Source organism: Cupressus sempervirens, chromosome 3 (genome assembly GCF_028749045.1).
Source record: "Cupressus sempervirens isolate cs-2001-9-10 chromosome 3, ASM2874904v1, whole genome shotgun sequence".
Taxonomy (NCBI): domain Eukaryota; kingdom Viridiplantae; phylum Streptophyta; class Pinopsida; order Cupressales; family Cupressaceae; genus Cupressus; species Cupressus sempervirens.
The window spans coordinates 254,478,789-254,490,933 of record NC_143120.1 but is presented as its reverse complement, the minus strand read 5'-3'; the positions used below and the strand labels follow the sequence as shown (position 1 = coordinate 254,490,933).

Sequence of the window (12,145 nt, the reverse complement as noted above, 5' to 3'; positions counted from 1 at the left end):
TTCAAAATTGGATTTTTGTGTTTTTATCTAGTTTTTTAGAAAGTTGCTTTTGTAATAAATTTGAATTCATATTCTTGACTTCGTAGATTAGTTGTCAATTCATCTTGCCTTAGTTGGGGGTTTTTCTTGGGAGAAATCAGGATTCGTAAGATGGGTTTTGAAAATTACCAAAAATGAAAAATTTGTTTTTCTCAAAAATCTGTCAAATATGGTAATTTTCGAAATTGTAATAAGTAGTTTTTCTTTCATTGTAGAGGAGAGTAGAGTTGGAAAAGTTTAATGAAGAATCTGGCATTCTGAAACTTCTGTGTTGTGTAACTTTCTAAGTTATTGTTTTGAAGGGTTTGGGCTACATCAGTTTTGGGGAATGATGTCGGGTAATCAAGTAGTTAGACCGTTTGTGTAACTGAGGGCAATTAATGACATGACGATTCACCTCGCGTCTCGTAGCTACTATACGTACTAGTCTTCATCACAAGTAAAGACATGTTATGCACTGGAAATGTAATCTTGCATTTAATAATGAATGAATACCTAACTTTCTTTTGAGCTCTTTATAATTCCTATGTTCAATATTTTATTCCTTCTTTATGCATTAGTTCTTGTTAACCCCAACAGGGAAAACAATTGACACTATATAGGCATTGTCTACAATCAAAACCCTTGAATGCATACATGTATAGATAACTGCACATGTGACATAGAAAGGTACAATCTTTGTTAGGTCTTGTTTTCCCCATGTGATGGTTGTGATCAACTTGAGTGCTACATTATTCATGAAAGTGCACCGACCGATAACATCACAAACATTTTGTTTTACCTTTCTCAAATGAGAGTTGTGACTTGTGAGTTTAAAAGAAAAAGCCTTGCTTAACCGGATTTGTCCTTTACTGCCCGGGTTCGGGTCTGGGTCCGCGTGGGTTTGGATTCGCGTCCCGGTTCGCTGGGGTTTGGGCAAGGTCCTTATTTTGGACTGTGATTCGCTCGAGTTTGTATTGGACCGAGCTTGGATGAACCCACAACAAACCCACAGTGAACCCGGGGCAGTAGGAACCAAAATGTGAAATAAAACAACTTTAAAGAGTGTTTTTTAATATTTTTTTAATCTAACCCTCAAAGGAAACTAGTAAAAAATATTTCACTCATCTAATCTCTAATGTTGAGGAAGAGGATGATGATATAGTAGCATCTGGGACTAGTGCAACCGGTTTGAGTTCCAATGATGAGGAACTAGACATAGTTGCAGCTGGGATGAAGGCATTGATCCCTCATTTTTTGATGACCCATTTGACCCTTGAAGGGCATTTGATACTATGATCATTGATAATCTACTAAGCACTGGTCATCTATTATTATGTTTAAACTTTATTAATTGATGAACTAATCTATGTTTTGCAATTTAATAATTCATTGTATGATTTTCTTTTCAATTATGAAGATAGATTAATGAGCGAGTATTTAATGTTTATCGTTGACATTTGGCATTGATCATTGATTAAGCAACATATATTCATACTGTGAAATGACTTGGTTTTGCAATTATGCATGTTACCCTTTTTTTTTTGTATAGATAATGCATTCATGCACACATACATGCATACATACATACATACATACATACATCCATGCATGCATACATACATATGAACCCACCCACGAACCCAAATGGGAAATGTTTTTTGCTGAACCCATAAACCCAAATTCGAACTTGTCCTTGTCCCCAAACCCGAATCCGCATCAGCAACTTAGGAAAAAACATTTATCAATTTGGCTGCCACTCAACGGAGAATGTGTCTTTGTTGTCAATATATCCAGTGATATGTTAATCACAAAGTCGACCAAAAGTTAAAAAAAACACAGCCTGAAAGTCTTGTGTTCTGTCTATTTCTTACCACACCATGCTTAAGATCTTTATGGCTGCTAGAATTTTTTGCGAAGGCTGAGTGCACCTTGTTCATCAAGAGTTCATATCCATCGGTAAGGAAGCTGGCAGGAATCAAGTTAGGTTGCATGACATGGTGAAAGAGTCGAAGCTGTTTGACAATAAATTTTCTTGGAAAGAGTGGAAGATAAGTTTCCAGCTAACATGGATTGTGATGATCCTACCAAAATAGTTATTCTGCAAACTTTAATAATTGTATATTTAAGGAGCCCTTCCTATGATGTAGTCTAATACCATCTTTGGAACTAATGATCACAACATTTATTTGTAAAATCATTGTGGAAGTTGTGGCCTTCCATTTTCTTGGTGATGAACTTGTTTTAGTCTGAGTTGTTAAATTTATACAATATAGCACATATATCATTGTTATTACAATAATGAGATATCATGTTGTTCATGCACAACCCTCACCAGATAGAATGATTGAAATGCATATTTTATTTCTGATCCAACTTTTTCTACCTTGCTTTTATGATTTGCAAAAAACTAAATGGAGTCAATGCTGGTAGTTACTTCATATTTACTAAATCATTGAATACTGTTTCTTGATGTTTTTTTATAGCATGGGAGAAATTCCGTAATTTTATTCCAGAGGAGGAGCGTGATAACTTTGTTATTGCATATGCAAAGAGATTGAATGGTGACGATCTTCAGGAGAAGGTAATGATCATTAATATTTCATAAGTTTCTACTTACCTGAATTTTATTTTTTTCTCTTTCTAAAGGATACATTTCACTATTTACTTGTCACTCTGAATTGTGTATTAGTCACATGGGGGATGCGATTATTGAGATAAGTTTTAAAAATATTAGGATATTGACAAGGAAGAGCTGACAAGATTGTATTTACTTGGATTCTATGAGCAGGGGACATAAAGATTTTGTTTTGTAACTTATTCATATGCAGTCTTTGTGGATCAGAGCCATTATATTCTAGCAAGCATTATAATAAGATAAATTGCTTGCAGAACTCAGCTGCTAAGATTTGGACAACATGGGAAATGATGACATCCCATCTTCTTCCAAATGAGGAGTATATGAGGAAAGGAGATGATAATGATTTTTCTTTGGTAAGGTTCTCAGTTTTACATATCTCGTTTTTTTGTTGATTGTCAATGTTTGAACACCCTTCTAAAATATAACTGAAGAAGATAAGTTTGAATCGAAGGATAAGTGCAATTTTGGATCAACAGAAAATAAACAGCTCATATCAGGGAAAATTATATCTTGTTATATACTTAGCTACTTTGGTATATTTTGGTTAGATTTTGTATCATCTGGGGTCTTCTATGCTATTTGATTGTAAATCCATTTCTTAAGATAATATTTATAATAAAGAATGCTGTTGGAGTATCTTATAGACTTCCACATATCTAAGCTTGTCTGATGAATGTTAAAATGATGCACTTAACAAATGATAACCTAAAGATCTTTGGATCAAGGAACTCTCAATTTTCTTGTTAATAGTAGTAGAGAAGAGGCTATCCTACAATGACTAGAGATACAGAAAAATAACTTAGTTAATGTAGGAGATAGGCTTACAACATATGAAAATGCCATCAGCTGTGTATTCAATTCAATTGAGGGTTTAACTTTAAATACAGAGAGGAGATAACAAATTTGACAAATAAATAGTGACCAGTGATGACATCACATATTTATGACAATATTATATATTTTATGTTGGTTTTTTGTCAGACACGTTCTGGGAACAAAGTCATGTCAAATTCCGTACTTCTTTCTGTTGAAGATGGTAGCTGCGATAGAGATCTTTATCTCTGGAAATATGAACGTTATTATCGTTATTGTCATCTTCAGCTGAAAAGGACACTTAAAGTTTAATTTGTAATATTATAAATGTAAATGATATGTGTCATTCACATGCATTGAGGCATGAATATTCAAGGAGTCATATTTAATTATAGGAGTTATGAGAAACTCGAGATCTTTGGTTAGAATATGAAGAGTCTCTTCTATTGTTATATATTCCCATGAAGTGATAAGCATTGTACACTTGAACTTTTATTATCAATAAAGATATATTTTGTTGTGTGGTTGGGTTTTTCCCTTCATTCTCGAAGGGTTTTCTTAGGATATTTCTGGTGTTCTTTGTTTCAGTTTTTCTCTTTCTATTTGCTGGTTATTATCTTTGATTTCTAGGCTATAGTTTCAACATGGTATCAGAGCCAGATAGACAACAATGTCTGGAGGATGTGCACCATATATATGTGTATTACATTGAAAAGTTGGAGGCATGGTCACGAAGGTTATATGTTGATTAGAGTGTCCTTTTGCATGATCAGGGAGTATTGATTATTGTCATTTTTTTAAATCATTCATGAACATTCAAATTTGTAGATCTATCTCATTTGTTTTTTATTCAAGGCAATGAAACTATTGTTCTTAATCCCTCTCTCAGTTTCTAGTTGCGCAGATGTCAAATCTGACTCATAATTCTCTTTTTGTTATTCAGCAGATGGGTGCTGGGAAAAAGATAAAGGAGATCCTTTACGGGGCATGTTGCTTGTATCTTTCCTCTTGGTTGTATGAGTGGGAGATGGACTAGAAATGCATATTATGCACTATGTAGGCGTTGTATTAGTTGTAGAGTATTCAAGAGTAATAGTGTATCAGGTTCAAGTATCACGTCTTGGTTGTCGATAGATCCTGTCACGCAGAACGACGATGTTGCCTATGCTGGGTGGTCTCATGGTGGAATGGCTATTCAAACTGAAAAACGAGAAGCAATTCTCAGTAGCTGCATATTTGGTCGCTGTATCTAGACATGGATACCCTCGTGGAGGATTTCAAACACACGGATGCCCTTACAGTCGGGCACTTCAAAGGCCCTTGCTCCCAAGCTTTCGAGCCTCCTATAGGAAAATAATGTTAAGGTCGAGGTCATTGACCTGCGGTCATATGAGCCGGAGGAAGGAGGCAGAAATTTTATTGGGCTATGAAAAGTGTTGTTGACAACGGCATGTACGACGACAATGGCGTTGATCCGTGTATCTTGTCTGCAACAAAACATTGTTGGACTTTCAAACCCTAAAGTGGACTCTGCTTGTATTTCAACTGCATTTGTCAAGTCGCTTAGAAGTAGGATTCCTTCCTTTTCCCCGCTCAAGTTGGGCGGCAACGGCTTCTTGAGGCTTGCTGTGAAGAGAGACCGTGTCGAATCCCGACCCTCTTTCACACGAACTGCCGTTCCACCTCAGTCGAAGAGTAATCTCGTCTTCCTCTTGTAGGCGGTTTCGCAAAGGCAGTTCTTGTAAGCGGTTTTCCTCAAAGCGGTATATTATAGTATCTGCTTCTATTATATTGAATATGTTGTAAGAACTAAGAAATTCTCAAGTGGAGTAGATGCATTGCCGGAACTCGTCTTTAAATTTGTTGTAGGAGGATGGATTGGCACAAAAAAATCAAGATAAGTACTCTATTTTTATTTTTATTATAAATCTTGAAATAAGTATGGCTTTAAGCATTCAGAGGGAAATTTTTTGCATATTCTTTTATGATATTTGCTTACAATATGATCAAATATTGAGGGGTAATTTATGATTTTTTTGTGTAAAACTCTTAGTTTTGTAACCTTTGATTTTGATTTTTTTTAAGGATGGATACTTGAGGAAGCCATTTTTAGCAATGAGAGGACTGTCCTAGCTGAAAGAAGAATCACTCAAATTATTCTTTTATGATTATAATGGAGTTTGCTGAAGAAATTTATTCAAGAAAATAAATGTCTCTTGATGACATGCATGGTGTTTTCTTGCAACTTATTTTTGAGTTATCATTTCACTAGGAATAGTGAATATTCTAATATTGATTAGAATTGTCATTAATGTCTACTTTCGTTGCAAAAGAAAAGCAAATGATTAAGAGGGAGATGTTTTTAGCTTCAAAGGGAGGCTATATGATTAAGAGGCAGTATTAATGGAATCCCCACCACTCTCATATATGCTTGTGATGCTTATAGGATTTGTAAAATTTGAGGTTTAAATGGAACTAAGTCTTGTTTTTATGCAAATAAATTTGTAAGATCAGCTATGATAACTCTTTCACTATGCGATAGTGAACATCATGTTGAGAGATTCCATGATGGGAGTTGGATGTCATGTTGAGAGATTCCGTGATAGTTCACATTGAGAGAGTCCGTGAATAAAGGCTTAGCTGTGAATCTTGCAAATCTTTTCATGTTGAGTGATTCCATGAATATGATTGATTGTTACAGGTTTTCATGTTGACTGATTCTATGAATATGATTGATTGTTTCATGTTTTCATAGGATATATGAGATGATATTTTATCATTCACATTTTGGTTGCAGTCTTGTGTGATTGTTCAGCTAAAGATCTCTCTTTGGCTAAGAGGGAGTGTTGAAGATGGTGGCTGCGATAGAGATCTTTATCTCTAGAAATATGAACATTATTATCGTTATTGTCATCTTCAGCTGAAAAGGACACTTAAAGTTTAATTTGTAATATTATAAATGTAAATGACATGTGTCATTCACATGCATTGAGGCATGAATATTCGAAGAGTCATATTTAATTATACGAGTTATGAGAAACTCAAAAGATCTTCGGTTAGAATATGAAGAGTTTCTTCTATTGTTATATATTTGCATCAAGCGATAAGCATTGTACACTTGAACTTTTATTATCAATAAAGATATATTTTGTTGTGTGGCTGAGTTTTTCCCTTCATTCTCGAAGGGTTTTCCCAAGATATTTCTGGCGTTCTTTGTTTCAGTTTTTCTCTTTCTATTTGCTGGTTATTATCTTTGATTTCTAGGCTATAGTTTCAACACTTTCAACATCATCATATTAATTAACTGAAAGGTCTGAATTGTGAATACTTTCTTTAGCTGGTTTGTGTGTGTATTATGTCTATGTAAGATTCCCTATTAAATTTTGGCCAATTTCTCATTCACTAATTTTGTCAAAGAGATTTCATTTATGTAACATAGAGTTTTTCTTGCAGGTATGTGTATTTCAATTCAATGTGTTTTCAATTCAACAATACAATAGAAAACATTCATATACTGAGGTAGTGGACATCACAAGGTCTAAAACCCATGATGTTCAAAGATTAATCTTGTTGTCGCAACATCTGTTATCTAAGATATGGGATTCACGCCTCCTGCATGTTGTCAGATAGTTTATTACCTCCATGTGCATCCACCCTTGTGGATGCATTTTCTGGGCACATCTAGGCGCACCTAGGTGCATCCAGACAACATGTGAATGTTAGTGCCCCAAGAACTTGAACATGTTCTTTTTTCACTTTAAAAAAAAGCATTTTAAAACATTTTAAAATTATTTTTTCCACAAAAGGCTAAAATGGTCCTTTATGAGGCCATTAATTGTTAAAGACTTAAAACAGATCATTTTATTTGCTATTTTGCTCTCTTCTCATTTGGTGTCCATTTTGGCATTTTGAAGACCAGTTGATCATTTCCAAATGGAATTGTTTGTGGGGTGCTAGATAGCTTCCACAAAGGAGATCTAAGCATCCAAGGTAAACATTTGACCCTATTCTTGAATCGTTTAATGAAATTGTTTTATATTTTGATGAGTTTTTTCGAGTTTCAAATTAAAATTTCAAGCTTTTCCCATTTTTTTTAAGAATGAAGAGACAACTTTAGCTCTTCGTTATAATATTTTTATATCTTTATTTTACATCTATATGCTTGTATTTCTTAGTGTTTTTCTAATTCAAATTTATTTAATTTCTTACAATAGCAAGAAATTAGATTCCAATAATGACCACTAGTGAAAGTTTAGTGGGTAGGGAAGGAAACGAAAAATTCAAAATTGATATAGGATCTCCTTTATGGAGACATACCACAAGAACTTCGCAGGTTCTAAGTGGTGGGGCATATATTTGGAGGTGGAATAATTGTAATAAACCAAAAAATAGCTCATATTCTCTGGTGGAACTTTAAGTTTATGGGTCTTTCTATAAAGGGATGGTAATGTGTCCAAGCCTAGATGAGAAGGGTTTGCCTCCAGCACAAATAACATGATCTGTAAAAGAACAAGAAGAGGCTGATAAATTAGTTCTAAGATCAAAATGAAGCACTTAAACTAGTGGAGCTGAAAAGAAAAAAATGTGTTTACCCACTTATTAAGTTGCAGGCTCCAAACATCCCTTCTTTCCTATCTCAAAAGATGAAGATGAAGTAAAAATTACCACCCGCAAGAGAGGTCAATTGGATAAGGAATTTAAAATGGAGGCAAAAGACATTACTAAACAAAAATTGCACATTGCCTCTATGCCAATGGTCTTTCTTTCAACTTGGTCAGATCACTGTATTGGCAGGAAATAGTGTCATCAATCAATAGTACACCAGTTGGTTTCACAAGTCGTGGGTTTGGAAAAGTGCATACCTTGTTGCAAAGAGCTAAATGCTAGAGACCTTCCTTCAACCAATTAGAGATTCTTTGATTGATATAGGTGTTTCTATTGTTTTTGATGGATGGAAAGACAACTTAAACTGTCCATTGATTAATGTTATTATAAAGTCTCCTAAAGGGGTGATTCTTTTGGGGGCAATCGATGTGAAGGAGAACTAAAAGATGCATAGTTTATTTCTAGAATTCTCATTTAGTCCATAGAGATGGTGGGTAGTGAGAATGTTGTATAGGTAATCATGGACAATGAAACAAATTGTAGGGTTGCTGGTTCTTTGGTTGAGGCAAGATACGAACACTTTTTTTGGACACCATGCACCGTGCATTCCCTTAACTTGGTGATGCAACAAATTGGATCTAGATGTTTTTGACAAAACACCAGATGTCACAATCAATATTCATATCTTTCTCAAGATTGCAATTGTTGAAGGTCAATGCTAAATTTAATTTAATTTATGTCATGTTCATTATCAATTTGTATATAAATTTTCTTAATATTTATAATTTTTTAATTTGTTATTTTAATTTACATATTGGTATTGTTCTTAACTTACTTTTTTTAATGAGACCTAGTTTGTGTCTCATACTATTGTTATGAGACAACTTTGGAATGTGCAAGAGGCATAGGGTCAAAAGGTTGTTTGCAACCAATGGAGTGTATAGAAGGTTTTACATTCACAAAGGGCGCGAAAGGTCAAGTCATTGGCCTTGGATGCCAATTGGTAGATTCGTGTGGGATGTCTTGAAATTCATCAAGCCTACCATAACAATGCTCTGATTTGCTACCTTGTTTGGGGGATGTCTATGATGGCGTGGGACAATGTAGAGAAAAGTCATACTACAACAACTATTAATGACTGATACAACATGAAAGCTATTAGATGGTGGTACATCCATGGTTAAAGATTTGGGTGCTGCCAACTTCTTGTAATCAAGATCCTCTCACATGTAAATTTTTTACCACTTGTATTCTGCAATTCACTACTTAACATTCTTTAGTTTACGTTACATTTTTAATTTTTAATTATGTTGCAAGTTTTTCTGCCACTAGGCAGAATTGGAGTACATGCTCCTTTATTCACTCAACAAAAGCACAACCGGTTGGGTAAAAAAAAGGCTGAGTACTTGGTTATATTCATTCCAACTTTGGTCTTCTATTACATAAGGAGGAACACTACAAGGATGGGGCAAAAAAGCTTTTTGGATGTAGCCCTTGAATGTGCCAACTTGGATGCAACTATTGAGGATCTTACTACATTCACTACAACTTATGATGATGATGATTACATTGCTGCACATAGTGCATCCAGTGTGAGTGGATCTACTATGGATTCAAATGATCTTGAACTTGCCGCAGCTGAAGATGAAAAACCCATAGATGATTTTTTTAATCTCTTTGACGATTGATGAGCTACATTTTGTAATTGTGATGATTTTATGGTAAAATGGTGGAATTTGATGGGGAGATTGATCAGGGATCCAAAATCGATCATATAACCGAAGCACAAAACTGAAACAGAAAACAACAATGAGGAAGAAATAACATTTGAGTTTTTGATTTTTTTTTTTTGAAAGCATAGGTTTCAGATACTTGATACCTATTGGGAACTTGATGTGGTTAGTAAATTTTTTTTGGTTTGGTATTAGGATGGGTGGGAAAAAAGTCAACACGAGTTTTGAAATGCTTTTGGATGTTTGAAAACTGCATCTTTTTCATATCACCACTTTTTGGCACCTCATGGTCCTGCACATACCTGTCTATCTCATCCAAATTAGTTGGATCATCTGATATTTCTCTACCTTTCTTTTATATAGTTGAAGATTGTGTTGCACAAAAGGAATATCATTGAGTCATTTTTGAGCTATTTTGTTCCTCTTCTTGTGTGAATGGCCTCAAACAAGATCCAATCACAATTATAGATGAATACACGAAAAGATTGGCATAAGATGCAAGGGGAACCTTCGAGATTTGGGGTATTTCTATTGTGATTTGTCCATAAAGAGTCAACAAAATAAAATATTGAAGAGTTGAATTCAAAAGGTAAATTTGAAATTTGTGACTTGTAAGATGCATATGAAAGATTCCAAATTTCATGTGTGGTGTTTGAGTGGTTCTTCCTTGCTTAGCTAGGTTTGAAGGCAAGAGCCTACCCTATTTTACTTATGACTTTGCAATTCATTGACAATGAGATTTTTCACTTCAATGTAGGATGTTATCCTTTGAATGCATATAGTGAGGCTATCTATAACCTCTCTATTGGGATTTGAGAAGGGTATTTGAGTAAAAGAAAGAAGGTCTAAGGAATTACCATACTGCAAGGATAGGTTGGAGTTGATTGTTCCATCTTCTATTAATAATCACCCATATATGATTAAATTTTAGGCAATTCCCCATATCATAATTTCTGATAGACTTCTTGACCTTATCAATGGCCTTTGTTGTTGGTAAAGTTATAAAATAGCCGACGGGTAGATTAGCATCCGAAAGGACGCGTGACAGTTGAGTCACCCCTTCGAGAAGGTATATGTACACCATCCAAAATGGACTTTAATCATCATGGAAGCACTATGTAATCTCTTCGGCATATATGCGAATAATAAAAGGAGTACTGTTGTGTTACATGTTCTTGTCTATTGTCTGTATGCATTAAACTATTTACCCCATACGGTAAACATTTGGTGTCGTTGCCCCATGGACTTGCAACGAAGGCAAATGAATGAAGACTAATGCCGAATCAATTGAACAAAAATATGAATAAGTTAAAGGAAAAAGATGAAATATGCACCACACAAGGGAATTTAATTTTGGCACAATAGGTCAAACATAGATGAAGGTTTCAGTAGATTGCCAATGAACACCGAAGCACTGAAGAATTGTTGGAAGAGACTCGACAGCGGTTGGATTTGGTGGAAGAAACAAGGAAGGAATTTCTTATCCTGTATACGCCGAGGGAAGAGAATCCAGACAGAAGGGAATTAACTCGCACGACTCGGAGTGCCAAGGGAGCACGAGCGTGGAGTGAACTCTTCATCCGCAATACACTTTCGGAATAGACAACTTCACTTAACCAAAACCCTTCTTCACCAAATAACACGGCTGTGGGAAATAAGACGACTGTCTGAAACAGCGTGGATGTTCAGAACAACGCAGGTGTGCAGAACAACGCGGGTGTGCAAAATAATATAGGTACACAACAAGTACCTCAAACTTGAATGGTAATGGCTGGACCAAAGGAAAAATTGCCAAAGTTTGATGGTGATGGAACGACCGATCCAATCAGACACTGTAAGACATGTGAAACAATTTAGACGGCGAATGGCGTAACAGACATTGATGAATGGGTCTGACAATTTCCAGCAACCCTAAGGGGTGTTGCAATTGATTGGTTTACCGACACGGATCCCCAAAAATTAACTTCGTGGGCAGCAGTTAAAAAGGAGTTTATCATCGAGTTTCAATTACTGCAAGACAACAATGAGATCGTAGCAGAAATCTACACCAGAAAGAAAGGGAAAAATGAAATAGTCCATGTATATGCAAGAAAACTAAAAGAATTAATAAATAAAATGGAAAGTAAGCCGACAGATGGGCTAAAGAAGAGATGGTTCATTGAAGGACTACACCCGGAGTTAAGGAAGAAAATGAAGATTGTGCCGCCATCATCATACACCAAAGTGTACAATCGAGCGATGGACTTAGAGAGTGAATAGAAAATGAAAAAGAAGAAGAAAAGTAGCTCATCCGACTCAGATGACTCATCTTCGGAAGGAGATAGCAGTGGTGATG

The 12,145-nt window shown here is 35.2% G+C and overlaps 1 protein-coding gene across 13 annotated transcripts in view; it reads left to right on the top strand.

Annotated features, from left to right (window-relative positions):
- Window positions 1-12,145, top strand: part of LOC149565830 (proline iminopeptidase-like) — a 314,435-nt gene that overhangs the window by 179,453 nt on the left and 122,837 nt on the right. For all 13 annotated transcript variants that reach the window (XR_016362073.1, XM_089819323.1, XM_089819321.1 and 10 more), the window contains 2 exons: window positions 2,505-2,602; window positions 2,911-3,012. Coding sequence is in view for 12 of the 13 variants with exons in the window: in XM_089819323.1 (XP_089675449.1) it covers window positions 2,505-2,602; window positions 2,911-3,012 (200 nt within the window). In the remaining variant the exon portion in view is untranslated. The remainder of the gene's footprint in view (window positions 1-2,504; window positions 2,603-2,910; window positions 3,013-12,145) is intronic.